This window comes from Brachycentrus maculatus, unplaced genomic scaffold, assembly GCF_059751285.1.
Source record: "Brachycentrus maculatus isolate JH-2025_06_01 unplaced genomic scaffold, ASM5975128v1 h1tg000340l, whole genome shotgun sequence".
NCBI classification, from domain to species: Eukaryota; Metazoa; Arthropoda; class Insecta; order Trichoptera; family Brachycentridae; genus Brachycentrus; species Brachycentrus maculatus.
Window position 1 is genome coordinate 222,501 of NW_028281089.1, and position 22,855 is coordinate 245,355.

General features: G+C 33.2%; 1 protein-coding gene across 1 annotated transcript in view; it reads left to right on the plus strand.

The window, feature by feature from the left end:
• LOC148303905 (uncharacterized) overlaps nucleotides 1–22,855 on the plus strand; it is a 47,479-nt gene that overhangs the window by 247 nt on the left and 24,377 nt on the right. Inside the window, exon 2 of the mRNA XM_088269165.1 lies at nucleotides 335–956. Within this exon, the coding sequence (XP_088125291.1) occupies nucleotides 649–956 (308 nt within the window). The 5' untranslated portion in view covers nucleotides 335–648. The remainder of the gene's footprint in view (nucleotides 1–334; nucleotides 957–22,855) is intronic.

Genomic DNA, 22,855 nt, shown 5'->3' on the forward strand with positions numbered 1-22,855 from the left:
TAAATTAGCTTTAATTTTAATGTAATTTAGAATCGGTGACGTGATAATTAATCGAAGATAATTTTTTTTTTAAATCCGTGTTCATTTGCACCGTAGAAAGTTATCGGTTTTTAATTTTGACCTAGTGAATGCAATCGTTTGAGCACACGTTGAACTATAGTTATCCATGCAAATTTCTCTCGCTCAAGCAATAGGCTCAACATATAAGATGAAAAAGAATTCAACCGTTGAATCCCATATAATAAAAAGTGAAATAAAAAATATTATTTTAACTAGACATGTTAGTTTTTAATGATAAATTTATTGAAATATAGCACTGTTTTGATTCTTATAGAAAAAAGCAACAATTATCAAATAACGAAAAATGTGTCAATAATTTTATATAAATGTATTCAAGTTTGAACCGATTTGACGTAGAAATTAATTATTAAATTTTTAACTTTAAATATTAGTAGAGGTGAAAATTTCAACTACTTAAAATAAACAATGTTATGATCTTAAATGGTTGGAAAAAGAAGAAAAAAACGAAAAGTTTAAATGATTTTATATAAAATAGAAAACGCTAATTTATGAGTAGATTTGTCGAGTAAACCAAGTTTTGTTCTATCCGAATATTATTTGAAAACGTGTGTGTAGAACCGATTGAAGATGTCCGGAAATCGCGTGTTTTCATCGCCAGCGTGGTGCAGTTTGTTTGTGATGTTTTGTTACCTGTCCGTCGGAGTTTCCTCTACTCCGACGTTTAGCTTCAGTCTGCCCGGGATATTCCAGCTCGGTCCGGGAGGAAGCTCGGCGCCAGCTCTGCAGAAGAGGTCAGCTCCCGGCGTGAAGCCGTACTCCGGCCTGAGGCTGTCCAACGACTCTCTGGTCATGATCTACTGGTACGATCAGGCGGTGGCTGTAGTGGAGCTAGGACCCAACAAGTTGCTGCTCAACTGCGAGATCATAGAAGTATTGTAAGTACTCATTTTTGTTTTTTTTTTCTCACCCTTCTTTTTGTGTCCAGTATTTAACAAAGCCTCCCTCGTGGTTCTTTTCTAGTGCAGGTCCGCCACTTTCCTAATGTTGTCTTAATCTTAATCTTATCTTAACAATCTTACTGATGCATCTTATCTAAATTGAATTTTGATTTTATTATTCACGAAAATCTGTTATTTTTAAAAAGTTACCAAGAATGTAGCAAGTCTATATAGTAAAAAATAAACAATCTTCATCCGTCGTATCCTACCCTCAGCTATTATAGTAACGATCATCATATTATCTAATAAATTATCGGCGCTTTTGCGCATGGGTCTCATGTGCAAAAATCCCAAAGCAACAGAGCCTCGTACGTTATTTAAAAAAAAAATCAAGACAGCTCAAAGTATTTGCAAACCTAGTATCTACATTCAGATTTTTTTGGGGGATTGTTGACCATTAGATGAATAAATGACACGTTACGAAAGGTGACATAACGCCGTTTGACATTAGGCAATACGTTCGCTAGTCGCCAGTTTTCCGCTTCATCATTAAATCAAATTTTAATAATTCCACTATGTGTGGATTTTTAAAATTTAAACTGAATAAAAAATATTTATTATGATTTATCGTGCATTGATTGCTTGCAAAAAAAGAGTAGGTACATGAATCATTGAACAGTACTAAATTTAAAGACTAAGTTGATTGCACACAACGTTGCAATACCAGGGTAAGAAAATGCAATACATAATATAAAATTCCGTACGATTCAATTTATTCATACTATGTATAATTTGTTTCGGTTTATTTTCTTAAATCTGTTTTTTTTTATTAAATTAGATTACTCTTTCTATTGATACACACTTTTATGATAGTAATTAAAATAATAATGATATATGTTTCTCGGGTTTATTAATGAATTTACAAAAAAGATGTGTTCATAAAATTATAAATAACGTTATTTTAATTTTGTTTATTTGTATGTACAATATAACGTATTTTTTTGCTTAGTAAGGCAATTGGAATAGTCTTTAAAATAAATCAGCTTTGAGAAGTCATAAACATAAATATATATTTTCACTGTATTTTGAGTATGCCCAAATTGTAATTAAAAATGCTAGGTGTGCTGCACTTTGGATTTTTTTACATAAAGTATTTTTTTTTAAATATTTTAACATGGATTAAGAGGTCTATTGTATTGCAGTGGGAATGTGAAGTCTGGAGTGAGGAGTGTAGACGAAGTTTGACTCGAAAAATGCAATTGTTATTTTCAATGGAAGCACTCGTACAACATTCTGAAATTTAAGTAATGTGACTGTCAACCATGGGTAGAATGGTGAATGTTGAAAATCAGCCAATAATAAATCGTAAACCCTGTAAATGTCCAGACTTACATATTCCCACCTAAACAGACTTTAACGTCTAATTGGACATATAAATAAAAATCTTGATAATATATTTATAATTTTCTTAATTAATGCGTAGCTTCGCGGTGTCATGATATGTTGGACAGTTGGTGAATAAGTCCTGTCTCTTCCTTCCGAGCCAGGGTGAAGTCGGAGGTAGTGTTCAGTGGGGAGCTGGTTAATTCTCCTTCTTATATTTGGTCAATCTGGGAGAGTTTTGATAACCCTCAACAGTTCCTGTTACCATTTAAAAAAAAATCTTCTATTGAATTACCGTCACTCTATGTAGGTAGGTACCTTATATGCTTAAAATCAACATAACCGCGACATGTTTGACGAAATTTCCAATGACAATAAGTAGAAACTTGGTATTACTTTGTATTTCTTGCACGTCTTATTCTTCGAGAATTATTTCTTTCGTTCAAGGATCGTCGTTTTGACTCCGGCTTTTCTTATTAGTGCAGATAAACGCTTTAAAAAAGTTACGATGCGAAAAGTAACAGCCTTGACGTTTTTTACTTGCTTGCTTTAATTTTGTTATTTGTTTGCCTTAGTTTTGCTTAAGTAATTTCAAAATGAATCCAATCAAAATTCGTTTGGACAGTAAAATCGCCGAAAAGGTTTGTGTAGTGAGTGTAGATCTTTCTTTATTGTCACGCATGTTCAACTCGCTTTCATCTCCAGTAAGCATTGTTGTCTGGATAGCTGTTTCAACAGTCGTTCTTTAGTAGGCTTGATATAACCATTCATCATTAAAAACAATAAATTAATAGTTACTTAAGAATTCGCATTTAAAAATTTGGCCAACAAGTAAATGTCAGTAATTCACAATGAACCGGCGCCGGCGACCGAACAAGTCGTGTGCAGAGCCATTCATTACGTGATTAGAATTTGGATTATGCCAAGTGAAACAATGTAGCCATATTAAGTACTATTAATAATATTCCACCATTACCGAAACACAAAGGGTTCGCCTCCATTCACCGAACTCCCATTTTCAAGTATGCTTTAGTTGGAAAACTTTCCAACTGTTGAGAATTATAACTTTGCTATTGTTGAATAATTAGATTATATTAAGATAAAAATAAGAAAACACAGCGCTTTATTTAAAAACACTTTTGACGCACGGCATAATCTTCTTCTTCTTTTTAATGGCTTTTCACCCATCTTGGGTGTTATAGCCAGTGTCGAGTTATTGCACGGCATAATAATTAATTCTGCGAACCGAGTACAATAATATCGTAGTCATACAGGAGAAAGTGACCATGTGAAATTTTTACAAAAACGTGATTATTGACTATTTGAAATCATACTAGCTTAACATTGCCCTGATAAAATCCCAAAGCGATTTTAAATTTGGAAGTATAATATATTAACTTGTTTAAAATGACTAACTGCATTGATGTTTATTTTGTTGCCAAGCAAAAGTGACTTAAATGACCCTCCTGAACATTTTACGTTCTGTTAGTTGGTCACTTTCTCCTGTACGACTGCGAAATATTTTTTGTGTATTTACAGTTCGACTTTTCAATATTGAATAGAGGCTCTATGATTCGACACGCTTCATATATATTTGGTCCAAAACAAACGGGTATCAGATTACTAATAAATCGACAGATTATGGATACAAAAGAAAGAAATCCATAAAAAATGGTTTATTATGATTCTAGAAGATTTTTTTATATGAACGAATGTAAAAGTTTGCTGCGTAAGAACCTTAATTTAATATCCATATTTTTTTGTTTCCTTTAGGTTTTTTTTTCAAGGAATAATCTGCAAAACCTTTATTTTAGAGGCTTGTCTGCAGATAGGATAGTAAGTCATTTTTCAACTGTTGGGAATCGAACCCGCGATGTCAGTTTCGCAGTCGAGCGTCTACCCAACTACGCCACACCACCTGTCAATAATTTAAAATATAATTTTATTTTAGTTATGTTTCCGGCTACGCGTTGCTGTGGTTCTCAGTCTGATTAAATGGAAAAGCAAAAAAGAGATATCACACATTTCTAACATGTTTTCTTTCTAAATAATTGTGGGTATACAATGTTTTAGCAGCTTTCAAGAAATACACTGTCCGCAATGAACAATGTTTAGTATTGCGTGTGTTGCTGTTGCATTCAACAAATGGTGCTGTCATTACGGTAAAAAAACTGTTATAAAATATTGTTTTTATCCATCACAGAAAAAACACGTGTACCTACATAAAATCAATGTTGTGTTAAAATTTCAAAGTAATCAGTGAATAGCTTTAGGAGATTTGAGATTTTGAACGAACTGATATTCACATTTTATTTATCTAAATGGGATTCTCCATTAAAATATACATTATCACGCGCAGAATTGCGCGATTCCCCTTTTAAAAAATATCCTACAACCTGATTTGGCACCCCTTTCTATTGGTTTTGTTGACTGTTATGGGATAAATTCGTGCGAATAAATAAAATAGGTTTAAAGATGTGTAGGATAGTTTACAAGATATGTAAACACACATACATACGTTATATTATCATTTTGCGTTTCTATCAAAAATGTGTACAAAAATAAAATAGAAATTGGAAGACCTACCTCCATTCTAGAGTTCCGTAACATCTCGCGCGAGTACGTAACAGTCAATTCCCATAAATTTGATTGCCGGCATTATCATAATATTATCTCGCCCGAAAAATAATGTGGTATTTGAGAAAAGATGTAATTTTTACAAATATGTAAAATATATATCATTAAAAGGAAGTATTATACACATGTAGACAAAATATGGTTATAACAATACTATTGTTATATGTATTTTATTTGCTTGATTGGCAATAACATTACAAAACGTCTATTCTTTAAAATTTGCAGACGATTATTTTTACTAGCAAAAAATGCATACGTTGTCACTTGTCATAGATCTATAATTTATTTTTATTGTAATAAATGGATAAATTTAATCTTTTTGCACTAGTAACAAAATTAACAAATTTGAAGTTTCTACGTTTCTTGAACAAACGTAGAATCAAGCATAGAGCAGAGAATGTGCAAGAGTTATTCCGAATTTATACTTATTTTCGTTGGATTTTTTGGGAAAGTAAGCTGCGCTTAAATTAATACACTCTTTTATATTATTATTCTACCCTTATAAATTTTTAGAGTTTATTTTGTAGATGTAGCATTATTTGTCGGGCATATATTACGTTTAACGAAATAGTATAAAATAAATCAACAAAAGTTGCGTTTCCATTAAATTACCATCTCTATTTATATTATTGTGTTTAAATATGTAAAATTGTTAAAGGCATTCTTATTGAAAAAAGACAGGTAGGAATTTAAACATGTCTAAATTTAGTAATTAATAACCATGACTGTAACGGATCAATATAAATATATGAATATGAACCGTCTAAGTGCTGAGTTTTTGTCCGCCTCCGTAGTGTAATGGTTAGCACACTTGGCTACAGTTCTGGATGTCCAGGGTTCGATGCCCAGGGCAAATAAATATAAGTGATTTTTTCGCACTAATATTTATTTAATATTACCCTGGACTGGTACCTGAACCGGAGGGCTGATCATCTTTCCTTCATGTGTTAACGATCAATATAACACTGCCTTTATGTGATGGTGTGCCCTTTGCACCATTGGGGTGCGGATAAGGGTTAGAAGAAGAAGTGGTGAAGAGCGCGATTGCGCTTCTTGATAGTTTCTTCGGCACGATGCTAAAACGGTTAATTATAACGAAAAGTAATAAAATTTTGTGCATTTTTATAATAAAACGATTGTTTGTGTATGTGAATGGTGAATACAGCGCTAACCTATTTCTAAAAACATTTATTTTTATGTCATATTTTTTTCATCTCGCAACACTTAAAAAATGGCGCGGCTATAATTTCAAATTTAGAAGTAAGTGTTGCCGCATTTGGTGTTAAATATATCAGACAATTAGTCCCGCACACACCATGTATTATTTTTAGTATTAGCGAAGGCTTTTCCAGCTCTCCGCTCGGCGCGGAGCGCAGCAGTCGCAATGCGGCGTCCGCGTCCCAGATCCCAACCGTCCAGCGTGACGTCACGCCCGACGGCGGGAAAACTGACGGCAATCCGCGCGCACCTCGCCCAAAGGGGCGACCCGCGGGCATTGCGATCCGCGCGCGAGGGAGGAAACGAACCGGACCTTTCGAAAGCCAAATGCAGATCATTATCGGGAAAAACGTAAGGTATAATAAATACCGAGTTGGGAAATCGGTTATAAACGTAATCGCAGTCGATTAATCAGTACGGCTTTGTTTCATACAAGTCCGAAATTTTTATCCTAATTTAATTTAAGCGTGAAATATTTTATTTTATACGGGATATTCAATACATGTATTAGCTGTACGATTTAAAAAGATGCTACTATATGACATAATTGTAAACATAATATATTGTAAATGTGTCAACAGAGACGAAGTATCTTTTTTACGTAGGTTTACATTTTATCACTCATTACATACATTGTGTAACGTGCGCCCTTCTGTCTCATCTGGACATCATTACTGCCTGGATTCTCGAAGTTGTATATATACAACTTCGAGATGTATATATATACAGCATAATTTATCAAGCGCTTTCGTATTTCAGTTGACACCAAAAGATGGTATTACCATTTGTTGAAAACTTTTTGAAATCATTTTCCCTTTTTTTAAAAAACATATGTGAGAATAGGAAAGTTGATCGAAATCCGATAAATGTATGTATATATGAAATCAGAAAAATAGGCAGAATAAGCAAGATAAATAGATGAAAATTGAAAAATAAAGTTGACTGTAGGAAATCACCAATTAATACTCATTTTTAATTCTTTAATTTTTTTCATACACCGGATTGTGTTTCGAAAAAAATGTGGAGAAATGAAAAATGTCAAATATTATCCTCCAGTCAAATAATAAAAACAAAAAATTGATTAATTAATTCATCAACTCTACAAAAATAAATCACTGTCATTCATCAAACAAACAAAATTTCAACCTTCTATATTCTTTAGTAAATATGAAGAAATTTGATATCAAACAATTTTGTATTTAACATGAAACAATTCTGATTTTCCGGTATTATTAATAACAAAACAGCGATAATTTCACCGCGTGGCAGTGACCGATTTGTAGACCATTGGCAAGCGGCGATACCCGACTGCTTACTGCACACAGTTCGCTGCATATTGGCATGCACCGAGCACCGAGCACCGAGCACCGAGCACCGAGCACCGAGAGTGTATGCACAATGAGCCACGAGCACGCCAACCCCTACAAGATGTCTTTCACCCCTACAATACTAGTTAAAACAAAATAAAAACAAAACTTCGTTGCATTTCCGTTTTGTCGAAAAACGCGAGACACGGAAATAGTTTTCCAAGTTCGTTTTTGTATTTTGTCCAATTGTAATTTGTAATTTGTTCCAAGTAAAACTCTATACAGGTCTATTCTTTAAAAGTTTTGAACGATTATTTTGAACAAAAACAGTAAAAAAACGCAACCACGTTATGTCAGATATCTTCGGTCTATCCTCGTACCTTCAATTCTTAGCTTAGATATCGCGTGTGTTTGACATTTTCAGTAAGTACAACTAGTGACATTTACATTTAAATCAGAAATCAAATAAACCTTATTAATATAAATTATTTCCTCTCATACTTTACTTACCGAACCAGTTGACGTTTCTTGAATAAACGAAATATAGAGCTTTCCAAATTTATACTCATTGTCGTTGAAGGAAACGGGCTGCGCTTAAATTAGTTATGCATATGATAAAGAGCGACTTTAATACGGATAAGGGTAGAACTTTTTTAGGTACTTTTTGCTATAATGTTAAATAGTAACGGTAATAATGATTTCTGTGTATGATAATTTCTTGCGAACTGTTGAAAAATTGCATCAATTTGATAGGTTATCAGTTTGATATACACAATAATTAATTATGTTAAGTAAACTAATGCAGAAATAGTGATAGTATGAGGTAGACGATATCTCGTGTTATCGTGGGCTCTCAAATAATTCGGGCATCGTAGATAAGATACAAATCGGTGTGTAACCGGGTCATCTAAATTATAAACGTCAATTGATTTCATTTTAATGACGTTACTAGGAACAGAAATATAACCGTAGGGCAGATCTAAAACATCATCTAAAAATTAATTTGGTGATTTAATATATTTTTTCAAACATAAGGTTACATTGCAACGGATGATAAATATTATTGTAACAATTCAAAAAATTGCCTCGAAAATTCAATGTTATAATAACTGCGCAATTGCATTTAAATTGAGTAGTATGTATCATATCCGCAAAGCACTTATTTTTTTTATACGAAGTCGGTAATAACAATTTTAACTCCAATCAGAATTAAATTAATTTTTGTGAATTTACGAGAAAATATATAGTGAGGACTTTTCATAAGATTTTAATTTTATTTTATTGTTGTTGTATTTTTATTTAAAATACTAAATAAATTTTTAAATTTTGTTCAACTGGTTAAAAATTTAACCAGTTGAACAAATACATGGTCTCCAAAAAAAGAATTTAAGCGGATTCTAAATCTAGGATACATTATACATCGTACCCTTATCCATTTCAAAACTTCATTTTCATTAAAAAATTACTAGCCATTGCGATCTAAGTACATATTAGAAAACGAGGCAAACATACTTTTTCATGATATTGATTCGTTATAACAAGAAATGAATATAACGATTCAATTTATTTACGAACCATTACAGATATTCTATAAATTATTAATGGTCAACCTGTCAAAAAGTAAGTACATAAACGTAATCATCCAATTATCAGTATTTTTCAAAGATTTATTACTAATATTGAATGGAAAAATATAAAAAATACAGCTTACATCGAGTGACATATGAAGGTCGCGCTAAGGTCCTGTGTTCGATATGATGACGATATGTTTTTAATGCTTTTATGAGTATTTATACTAAAAACGATTATTGTTTAGTAAACCGCATATGCTGCATTTCCCAATAATAAAAGCAATATACTATTCATTATATAAAGCAAACAATAGAGTTTAAATTATCTTGTTCGCTAAAATTATCTATTGTTCAAATGAGTTTCGCCGTATTGTTCTGCAAATAATGACCAATTCTGAATAAATATATTACCAACCATATTTCCTGTTAAAAAGGCAGCGGTTGGGTTTATTGTGGGTTCTATATGGAGTGTAAATATGAGGATATAACATCTTGCACTAATGTATTATACATTCATACAGGAGGCACAAAACCTGTTAACATTTAACCTTGTAATAAAGAGTCCATACAAAACTAAGAGATAAGGTCTATCCTCATCCCCTGTGTCCATTTAAAACAGTAAATAATCGTCGCTCTATATCCCGAAAGCTTTAACTCAATACAAACGCAACCCGTTGCGTTACACTTAGTGCAATTTTCAACAACAATTAGTTGAAATTTAAAGAAACCCTATAATTTTCCTACTCTTTTCTATTCTTTAGTTTTTTTAAGGAATAACCCGCAACGCCTTAATTTTCAGAGGCTTGTCTGATAATAAAGAAAGGAAAGGTGGATATCCAATATATCACAAACACCCAAACCAATTTAATATAATTGTTTCTTGAATTTATTTTGCAAATGGCGGGAATCGAACCCGCTACACCAGTTCCACAGTCGAGCGTCTACCCAACTACGCCACGGTACCTGTCAAAAAAACTTTGACAGTTGGTATGTATTTGTTATTGGCGCAAATAATCGATGTTTATTTAAATTTTTCAGATTTTTATGCAACAGATAAAGCTAAGCTAATCACCGTTCATACAATTATGCAACTATTTTTCTGTTTGAACTCGCGGTAATTTTTTAGATAAAGGTTAACAAGTTTTACAATATTTATTTAATATTTTTGTGAATATTTGAAATTAAGAAATACGTGAATTTCCACGAAAATTGTTATAACTTTGGACTTCGGTCCTATCACATAAAATAATCCATTTTTAATGTGTAATGTAAACGCAGAAACTGTATGTTTTAATTTTATTTCTGAAAATGACATCAAGTATAAATTTTTAATAACTCTATATGTTACTTACGCTTTCTCTTTGGTTTGGTTCGTTTAAGAAAGGTCAGTTTATCAGTCGGTTTTGTTTTTAGTGCAAATAATCAATGACCAAAATAAGGTTAGAAAGAATTTACTCGGTGCAAATGTTAAACGTACGCCTTGCTTTTGTTGAAATATGGTAAACTTTAAAATACGATGATATGTATATCTTTAATTCGAGACGAGTTCCGTCAGAACTGTGTTGCATTTCTTACGTTAGGTACGTTAAAAATAATCCTCAACTTTTGTAGAACAGACCTAGATATCTGTTAAAATATGAAAGATGCAGACGTGAGACATAGTGAGAACATGCACGCTTAGAAAAGCTAAATAAAACGGTTCTTAACTAAAATCTACGTTAAGACAGTTAGTCAGGAGAGTAACAGTACATATATTAAAAAAAGAAACGTCATTGCAATATTTAAAAAGCTACTTACTCCAAAATTGGAGCATGGTTCGTATTTTTTAGGGTTTTTGTCGTATCTTGTCTAATTTATTAAATGGTTTCAAAGATAATATAACAGTCTCGTATCAATACTGTACTTTGCTTATGGATTCCTTTTATTGATTTACTGGTGACGGTCAGTTCTTGCGATGACTTATTCATAAATGAACTTCATAAAGTTCTCATGCCACAGTCAAGGGCAAGTATAGCCTTCAATTGTATCAAATATCGACGATCGACCGGCCATATTGGTATATTCATTTCTATTTTTGCCATATTAACAGTCGAGAGTGGTTTGTAAAGAGTCATGAATAATAAGTGGGGTAAACCGCATAAGCGTCTAGAACCGACCGTTTGAGGCAGCTTTATACCCGTATTCTGAAATCACGTTAATATTAACGAAAATTCCATATAAAAAAGAGTTTAGGCCGATCCCCACCCCCTGTATCCTACCTTCATCCAGTTAAAACTATCATGTATCTAGTAAATTACCGCCGTTATATATCCTATGTAAACGCTGCCAAATATAGAAATTTCCAACGAATAAAATAATGGAATTGAGAATACCTGTTCCGCGGAACTCCGGAAATCCGAACTAATTCATCCGAATTAATGGAGATGTCTGTCGCCTTTTCGGATTAAAAATAGTTTGTATTAGCTAAGAAATTTGTAATACAGTACATAAAGACAGGCGCCGTGGCGTAGTTGGGTTGACGGTAGACGCTTGAGTGCGCGGGTTCGATTCCCGCCAATTGCATAATAAATTCAAGAAATATTTATTTTCAATTGCTCTGGGTGTTTGTGATATATTTTTTACATTTACCTTCCCTATAATTACTATCCTACCTGCAGACAAGCTTCTAAAAATAGAGGCTTTAAGGGTTATAACTTTAAAAAATATATTACTTTACACTGTGTTTTTTTTATTGTTGTTTCTCGATTAAAATCAGTATAAAATACGATTTTATCATCTTATGTCAAAAAGTACTGAAAAATTAATTAGATAACGTAATTACTAAAAAAATATGTAATGATAGTCAAGTAGTAGCAAAATGAAACCGTAGGTTTCAGATAATTTAGATAACCTGGTCGAATGCGTATTTTTTCTTTTTCATTCTTTAAATTACTACATATTACCTTCGTAAACAAAAAAAAACAAAAAGTGGAAAAGAATTTTCCTTTATTATAAGAAATTTGGAATGCCGCCTACTTTATGGAAATTAGCTCGAAACTCAATAATACTCGCGGTCCATGTTAATTTATAACTAGCTGTTATAGTTATAAACTAAATGTAATATAAACAGCATACGAGGGTAGAACGACTATTTTTACTAGGTAATATGATAATAATATGTTACGAATAACCTAAAATATTTTAAAAAATAAATTAAAATGACTTAAAAAAGGGGGAGGGGGGCATTACTTTAAGCCGTTTTCGCTTTCAATCTGAATTTAGTGTAGTTAAAGTTAGGGGCCGTTGGGACATGACTGTAATTATTTATTATCAAAGTTGAAAGCAATTTGTCCGCTAAACGTTTCGCTAAATATAGACCGTTTTGGGAAGTTGTTGCTACTGAGAGAATAAATTAATTTGACGGTAATTTAGTGATTAATCACACGTCGGCCTTTCACTTCACACCGCCCGCCTGGTCCTAGTCCTTTATCTTAAGGGCTTTCCGCAATGCGGGAAATTCTCTACATAAATTCAGCTTACTACAAAACTCGCTCACAGGAACATCCGATACCTCATAATAATAAATAATATCATATTATCTTATACATATGTAAGGTAGGTCAACCATTATTGTACTATTGAAACACTTTCCCTACATGCTAGCAATGTCATTTCCACTATAAGTTGTACCAACGCACCCGCCAGTGTTTTTTCTCCCATTTTGACGACGATCTTATCCTTACTATCCTACCTGCAGACAAGCCTCTAATAGAGATTTTGTGGATTATTCCTTATTTTTTAAGCTATATTCATATATTTTGATGGTTTTCGATAAACTGCAGCTTTTTCAAGTCATTATAGAGTTCAAATTTAATTTTTCTCAGTAGGGCGCTATAACGAAAGGTTGAGAGTCTGCGCTGTAGACTATCGAGGTTAGTGAAGTTGCATCAGTCGGGATGGTCCGTAAACAATATGTTGAGTCGAGTGTACATTATGCAGATGTCGATATGTTTGATTTGTCCGGAGACTTTCTACAAAATTTGCAAACTACAAAATTTTCTCGTCAGATGCTCAGTATAAAACAACATCAGCTCATAACCCAACCGACCAATTAATGCCTTTAAACTTTGATATTCTAGAAACGTCCATTATCTCCTGCATCCTACTCTTATTCAGATAAAATCGGCATATTCACTAGTAAATCATGTGCCAAAAACCGATAACCAACACAGATTTCCAATGATAGTTTATATCAGTAATTTATATCTGTGCAGTATTTGACGAATTGTCTCCGGTGTGTTCGCGTTTCTATTGGTCAAATCAAGATGTAGGTACGTTACTTTATGCATGACTAGATATTTATTTTATTAGAGTTTATTTATTAGAGGTTATGTTTGTTAAAAAAAAATGTTTAACCCTATGTAGTTGTTGTTTTAATAATAGTGTGACCATATATTTTACTTATATTTATTTACCGTTCTTCGATTCCTTTATTATTCGTAATGTTCTTCTTCTCCTTTATAAGCCGTCTCTCCACTGCTGGATGTAGGCCTCTTCTATTTTTTCCAGACTTCTCTCGCTTGGGCTTTTTTGACCCACTTACTACCCGCGACGGGGACAATGTCATGGACCCATATTTTCTGGGACCGGCCTATTCATCTCTTCATGTCCCATTGTCTTTACCGCAGAACTCTTAATGGTCATCTGTATTATTCGTATTGTTACCAATATGAATTGTCCTGCATTTAGAGGCTACTTTATGCGTTAACAGTGTATAAAGTAATCACTTAAGCCAACCAAAGCGTAAACCCTGTGAATGTCCAGACTACTTCGTATAAAAAGATGCCCTATATATCTTAAAAAGTGTAACAAATGAAATTTCGCCAAATTGCCAGTAACAAGCGTTAGTCAAGAATGCGACGATATATAGTCACGCTACGTTCTGTTACGTATTTCTATGTATTAGGTAATATCTTCAATCAGAGACATAATTCTCTACATACTTTAACAGTGTGATAATTTAAATTTAACACGAACACTTTCCTCTACATATAACAAATATATAAGTTAGGGGTACAAGGATATCTTAGATGCCATCTACTTATTAAAAATAATATATTTGGGCAATTTTATGGAGGTTTCCTTTTTCGTACTACGAAAAATGTCATGAGAGTTAATTAAAGAAATATAATTCTATAAAAATGTTTGGGCGATAGACACTTTCGAGTCGTGAGTGTCAATTGCCAATGGTATTTTGAAAAGAATGGGTGACAACACTTTTTGAATAACAATTGGAAGATTTCACTCGACATTTCTATGAAGACAATGAATTAGTCGACGTGCTGCTCACCGCATGACAGCATACATTACTCCTACAACTCAATACGCGAAACACATAATGAAGAGCGATAAAACACACCAAGAAACTGATATTTTTAAGTCAATTTATTTTTAACATATTAAAAAATATATATATTTAACGTCCTGTATCGTCGCGATAACGATGAAACTTTGCAAGAAGGACACAACTCTAAGATTTAGACTTAGCTTCACATACGGTATTTGAAAATGATGCGGAATGCATCGAAACGCGTGTCAGAATATATTTTAAGAAAAAGTGGTATTTGCCAAGTAAAACTTAAATAAAAAATCTAACTTTTCATTTTATTTGGCGGTGTCGGGTGATTATCACTCTAATATCAATTTAATATGACCCTGGACCCGTACCTGAAACGCAGAACTGATAACCTTGGCTTCATGTAATTAATGGCCTAAGTAACACTGCTTCGATACAATGTACTACCATATGCACACTGTTCGGATATCAATTGGAAAAATATTTAATGAACGTAAAATATGTACGTTACGACCAAAACCGTCTGAAATCGTTGTTAACGAATTTCTTTCAGGTAAATCTTATATTGGTCAGGAATGGTGTAAAGTTGACTTGCAATAATTATATACTAGATTGGAATTTAACAAAAGATTTCAAACTTACATTTCAAAAGGACGGAAATAGCGAAAGTGCAGAAAAAATAAAGTATTCAAAATTTCTACTTTTTGCTGTCAAAAATTACGTTTAATAAAAGAAATTCTACGTTGCCTCGCCCTGAGCCTGAATTTGTTCGAGAAAAACTATTATTTTAGTTGTTTTTGAGAACCTTTATTCACTGTGTGAATTTTTCGTTGCAAGGTTAAATTTTCAACTAGTTTAGAGATTTCGAATATGCACGGTTTAATGCTTCATTATTTGTGAGTTTTATTGATTTTGTTCCATATCTATGTGACTATAACTAAGTATTACCTTCGTGACTATTACTTAAATAAATATTGCTTTTGGCTCATATATTATTTACTCGAGCAAATAGTGTAATACTAAGTGTGGTACATTTCCCTTTCTTTACTTAATTACATCCAATTTACTTATTCGATGAATGTCAAACACTATGTACATTTCGGTGAAACGTTCTTACATTTATTTTTAGATCTGAAAAGCCCGTACATATTACGAACTGCGCCTGACCCTTTATTCTGCACAAAAATGAACGCCTTTGTACCACACTGTATATCCTTCCTTAAAAAGTAAGAAGACTTCATTCACACGTAAAACGTCGATTTGTTCATTTTCCATGCACAACGTTAATGTCTAATGTTATGCATATTTTTTCTATATAATTATTTTTTATGAGGATTTTTATACTAACTAAACAAACCATAACCCCGCTTCCCATAGGGGTTTGCATACAGAAAAGAATGCACACCAATCTGTCTTAGGAAATAGTATTCGCCTCTTCCACATTCATGCATCTTCTCATACATACCCGTCGATTATTCACGCCGACTCCTGACTCGACCACTTTGAAGTATTTGAAATGCTTTTTTTTCAAAGCACCCAAAATTGAGTGATACATATGTATATTTGAAATACTTGATTATGCTTATTTTTCCGCTGTTTTACTCTGCTTCTATTACCAACCACATTGGCCTGATAAGTTTGTTTTACTATTTTTTTCTTCACTCATTCGATAAACATGCACAAACCATCTCAACACATCTTGAGGATCACTTATTTAGTTACCGCTACCAAAATATATTGATTAGTTAGTTGTTAATAAAGTAAAATCATTGTACTACTACTACTACTACTACCATCACGCCGTTTCCCCGCAGGGGTAGGCAGAGAGGATGGAACGCCACACTCTTCTGTCCTGACATACACTCCTCGCCTCCTTCACATCCATACATCTAGTCATACATGCCCTCCGATTACGCAGACTTTTGACACCGCCAGATTTTAGGTTCTGATTGATCTGATCGTGCCGAGTCTTTTTCGGTCGTCCACGTTCTGTTTTCCCTCTCACATTCGCCACATATATTTTCTTAGTCATTCTCTCGTTATCCATTCGCTCCACATGTCCATACCACCGCAAAGAATTCCTAATATTTTAAATTATTCCTCGTTCAGCCTTACATTCCTTTTTTATATCGTCGTTTTTAATTCTGCCATACAATGATTTTCCACACATTCGTCTGAGGGAGCGCATTTCAACAGCGTTCACTCTGCTTTCATCCTTTCTTTGCCAGTTCCATGTTTCGCTTCCATAGATTAGTGTCGGTACTAGCACGCCGTTGTGAACCGCTAGCTTGGCTTCCATGGACATATTCTTATTCCCAATCACTCTGTAATCATTGTAATTTTTATATTTTTAATTGCATTAGATACATCTTCATTCATATAACGAGTGATAAATTTATGAAGGTACTTGCGTATAACTATGTAAGACATGTGAAAAGTTTCCAGTCCCGCGGCATTCAGAGTTCGTACGGAAGACAGATGTGTTATTGTGAAGATATTCCCATGGCTCTGTAGCGACGGGAGGCGGAGTGAGGCGAAGGTCACACCACTTCTCGCTAACTACCTCAGATCAATTATTTACCCATTTTCTTAAAGAAAAGCATAATTTCTACAATTTTCTTGGAAAACGTTTTCCATTCCAATATTATCGCGTCAATTATCTGGCAATTGCTAAACTGTATAAATGTTTAATAAAACATTAAGTTAAAGCTAGGTAAGGAGAACATTGGAATGGCTTTCACAAACATTAACGGGTATGCAACTCCGAGCGAGAATCAAATCTATCAGAATTGCATCTAGGCAACGCCATTTCAAGAATTCGCGGACCATGAATAGAATTACAAACAGAGCGACATTACAGTAAGGTCACTTCACCCTGAGCTGCTATGATGAACTTTAGAGAACAACCGACGGCATGAAATATCACATAGACAGATTGATTTCCTCCACTTTGATGTGCGACCAAAATCCGACAGTGAACGGATCACCGCAAAATGCATGGCTAGCGAGAAACACTATACATAGATAATACTTGATGCTTATTGAATATGCAACATGAGATTCGACAGTGTGTAGGGGCTAGCCAATGATGTAATTGTTTCTCTATAATATGAAGTTAAAAATTACACACACACAAATACAAAGCACACACACACACTTAAGTTTTATAGTGTCTTAGTACCTAGTACGAAACGTTGCGTTTTTGTAAATTTCTAATCATCAGAAATCAGAAAAATATTCCACGAACAAAATATTGCATAAAAAGCGCATAATATATTGTACCTACACGCACATAATACGCAACGTGCGTAATAAACCTACTAGTTGTAGTAATATTGTCAATATTTTGAACAAACGAATTCCATCGAATCGTAAAACGAATTTCAAATAATAAATTGATCAACTGCGCAAAACCTTTTTCAATTTAATTATATTTCGCGATTTGTGGAGTCATCGATTGACAATTGACAACCAGTCGAATGATATTTTTGTAGTTTGTCAAATCTCAATTAGTGATGAATAAAGTCTTGTTTAATTAAATTTCGTGAAAAAATAATGTGTTTGAAGAAATTAGAGACGTAAATTATATGTAGTTCGTCTTCTTCAAACTCTTATCCACATCCGATGGTGCATAATAATAATAATAATAAATTTGGATAATTTATATAGCTCCATTTTCGTAAAATAGGGCGCTGCATCATATACACACAGTTGATCCAAAGGTGATCAGCCCTCCACTTCAAGTACCAGTCCAAGCACAGGCGTGCATTCTAAACAGGCAGAAAAACAGTACCTACCCTGGATTACTCGCGTTCCATATAGAAACACGACCAGTGCCTTACTTTACCTTATCCTTACCCAACCCAGGGATATTGAAAGCTTTTAAATATAAATTCATAGTAAAAACGGGATACAATTTTGATTCACATTTTCAATCAATTACTACATGCTTCTGCATCAGATCTGGGAATGCGGTGGGACAGCTTTCGATATCCTTAGCCAACCCTACTGCCTACCCTAATTAAAAACTCAGAATGCAGGGTTATATTGAATAAATATAAGAGTGAAAAATCACTGAATTTTCAAAAAATGAAGTCATTTTTCAGGGGGGAATCGAATTCGGGACCGCCAGTACGGTAGCCGAGCGTGCTGACTATTACACTACGGAAGCGGACATTATTATCATTTATGATCATAAGTAGTTAGAGATGTAAAAATACCATGACATTGGAGTTATGTCGTCTGTAGTCCTCTGAGCAAGGTTCGCGCCTGTCGCACCTGTATATGCACAACACCACTCCTGAATGCTTGAGTAATAATCGCAAATTAGTGACGCGAAGATAACATTATGCACTTTCTAATACATATATTATATAAAGAAGTGATTACATATTTTGTGAAGAAATTCCAGTTGATCAAATTAGCGTGGAAGTAGATAAACTAATATTATTACGTACGAGATTCTAGGAATAGTGAATTTCTATTGCATAATGAACCACATGTAAACATAACCGGAGTCAGGCATGCGAATCGTGCTGCAAATATTCTAATATCTTCATTCTGTCAAACGGCATGACCCGCAAAGAAAATTATTCATTTTGGATAACCTAACTAGTTAGAGTCCTCGTTCCCGAAACCAGAGTTATCAATTTAAAACCGTAAAATAATAATACTTTAAACTAGGTAATAAGAATCACAAGTAATCGTATCAATTATGAATCGCAAACGTTCCAAGACTACAGGAATAGGGCACTCGACTTAAAAAAAATCGTAACTGAATGAAGACTTTTGGTCAATAACAAGAAATATCTTATATTTTTCTGATTGTTTTTCGTTTTTGTATTTTTAGATTACTTGTTCTATCATTATTGTAGAATAGAAATATATAGATTTTTAATCCCTGAAGCGTGTTTAAAAATATGATGCCCTGTGTAATAAATGTTTAAATGAAAAAAATAATAAATGTTGACAAATATGTTTGAATTTTACTGCTTCCTGTAAAAAAATGGTTTTGTAGGATTCGAGGTTTTATCCTAAAGTCTTGAGTTTAAAATTGTTACACGTTCTTGCCGAAACTATAAGTAATCTTGAATTGATATATATCGCTCAATTATTACTCTACGGTTCATCCTGTTATTATATATCATCCGTGTGCAAAACTTACTGGTTTTATGTTATTTTTATAAAAATGCGTTATTTTAACAATTATCTATAAAAATCATTATTATCTGACAATAATCGGCATCTACTCCACCATAGAACGGTATTCTAGGGTGGATCAGAGGCTCTAGGACACAAAAGGGAGGGCTGTGAAGTAGAAAATGTATATATTTTCCTTCCCCTCTCTATGAGGGAATATTCTGTCAATTTCCATCCCCTCGTCAATGATTTTTGGCTGGGGTGCCATAGAGCAATAAAGTTTGGGAACTTATGATCTACTTCACATCAACTTTATTTATCAAAATAAGTTCTGAAAAAAAAAACTCATTAATCATCATTTTTTCCCTAATTACTTGAGTTGGTTGCGACTTTTATCAGCACATAGACGAAATAATAGTAATGAAATATAATTGAAGTACGTAACAAATAAAATAATTGAATACACATACAATAAACATACAATGGCACAGAAATCGATCTGTAAAATGTTGTTAGCGTGTTGCTATGCGTAGGCAACAAAATGACAACTCTGTCTACAGCACAGGTTCCCAACCTTTTTTGGTTTAGCTTCCTCCTGCCGAAATTTCTCGTTGGGGGGGGGGGAATGAAAATGATAGAATGTCCTCTCATAGAGAGAGGGTAGAAATAAAGTATAAAGCTCACTTTCCAGCCCTCCATTCAGTCTTCTAGAGCGTCGAGTTCCACCAAAATAATCTCTGCAGTGCTTACTAAGGGTCGGTACCGCTCCTGATTGGATTTATGGTTATCCTACAGTATAGGTTATATATTATACACATAGAAACGACAACTGAGAAAGTCATTAAAATGATATTAATATTCATGTACTTTTCATCGACTTATTACTTAAACTGTGCGTGTATATATTTATTTAAATTATTCACAGCGACTGAAATTGTATTTGATGTGGATTAGATATTTAGGTATGTACGTATGACTAAAATATTTAATATACTGAAAAAAACACTGAAAATATTTTAAGAATGATAAAAAATATATATATTTATTCTAATACATAGTTCACAAAGGGTTGTGAAAACGTACTAGCTACGAAAAAAAAATGTACGAAAAAAATGTGCTAGTAATTGTTTGTTTTTATTCCGATTCCGAAATGATTCGTTTTAGTCCTTTATTGATATCAAATACATTTGATTAAGTACGAAACCAAGATGTTTTAAGACGCGTGAGAAAAAGTGTTGGACATTGTAAAGAATATATAGAAAGCTATTTTATGAGGGGAGAGAAATTTGATATACTACCTTATAAGGAATCTTTAGTTATAATGTTCTTGTTATATTCTATTAAATACAAGGCAAATTCGATTATAAAAGCAATATATAATTTGTCCTGACTTAAGCCAGTTGTTAAAAACTTGAGAGAGTTGCTCCGCTGTAACGTTAAGTCGCTGTTTAGAGCAGCTGCCGAAAGTGAAAATTACCATGAGGATTGCTAACTTGTGGTTTGGAAGAAAAAATGCGCAAAAAATCCTATCGTTTCATTAATAATCCCATAGTTAAAATATTCAGAGACTTTAGAAAATTTATCGCCGCCGAGAGAAATTAAGATATTGATAATTTGATTAAACGCCCTTAAAATTAAATGAGCACTCCGGGAGAAGAAAACATTATTTCAACCTCCGTAAGCTCTGGAATTCGGCATTAAGCTCACGATTTTCATTTGGCTTTCCTCTGCCCGTTAATCAATCATTTAATGTTTTCGAAATGGCCGCCGACAAGCCAAGGTCAGCTCCTAGCTGATAGAAAAGCGTAAGTTTATATAATCATATGTAATATTGGAGAATTGTCGGGAATTATCCAAGCATGCCAGCGAAACAAAGTTGTTTTTCTCTTTTTATGGAAAAGACAACATGTCGAGATAGCGGTTGCTTCGGAGCCGAGTCGAGAATAATAGAGAATTTCTCCGTGATATGAACATGACGGAAAGTACGCTTTAGGGAAAACGCGAAAATACAAGTCATTTTAGGAATATTTTATACATAATATATTATACATTCTTTCTTCAAGCAAATCGTAGTAATTTCCAGTTGTTTGCTTGTACGAGTACAGTTGTGCCCTAACCTGCTCTTCTCGTGTGTCTATCAGCTTCCATATTCCTCTTTTACCTTTTAAAATTTCTCAAGTATGTTCTATAAAATAAATTATAAAAAAAAGCAATTGTTTTCTACCACTTGTGTATTAAATTTTATTTTAACGATTAGTTTTGGAAGCTACATATGCTTCCATCTACGGGTTTGAATATAAACTTAATATAAATAATTGAATATAAAAATTGAATTCAATTACTTGTTTTATAATCATTTATTGAAATTATATTTGATGATTTCAAAAAACATATTTCATAATATATCCAAGAATGAAAATATGAGGACTGATCGCCTTGCCTATATATAATTAATGATCGTCTTAGCTAATGAATGTAAAATCACCCGCATTAACTGGCTATAAGCCAATATAATTACATATCTAAATTTTTAAATCCTAGGCAAAATTTGCTTGTTGGCAGGTACCAATATATAGGTAATACAGGTAGGTACTAATTAGTGAATATTGCAGACGATGTGCATTAAGCAGTACTTAACCATCGAGCTCTAGTACCTACCTGGAGAACTGCGCCGGGAACAAAGCACCAACTCTGTTCATAGTTGTTCGTTCAGTGTTGCCAAACGAAAATCGCTAGATGTTGATGTGGTGGAAAGAGGCAAAAATGTGCTAGAAAGGTAGAGAAATCCCCCCCCCTCAGCTGTTATCCACCTAATTTTTTTTGTGTCCTTAGTGATTTATTAAGCTTCACTTTTTCTTGATAGTTTTTAGTATACTCCACAGATAGAGCTAATCGACAGTAGCTAGGACTAAACCACTGCATAGAATGGACACTTTTTGGATTATAAACGTTCGACCTTAAATAATGATATTTTTTTGTAATAACGACGAGTAATTGATGATTGTGTGTTTAATTATGAAACGGAATGGTTCAATCTTTCTAATAAAATCATAAAAATATCAATAAGTTTTTTTATAGCCGTTTTAAATTCCAAATGCTAGATATGCCAAATGCCGTTTTAAACCTTATTAAATATCGATTTATGCATAAAACAGGGTTCTAAATTAAAAACATACTAAGACCGTAGATAGCTTATGTTGTCAAATGACATTAAAATATGTTTACAACATTTTTAGTGTGTCTAAATACTTATTAACAAATCTGGAATATCTCTATCTGGAATATCTGGAATATATAATATTAGGA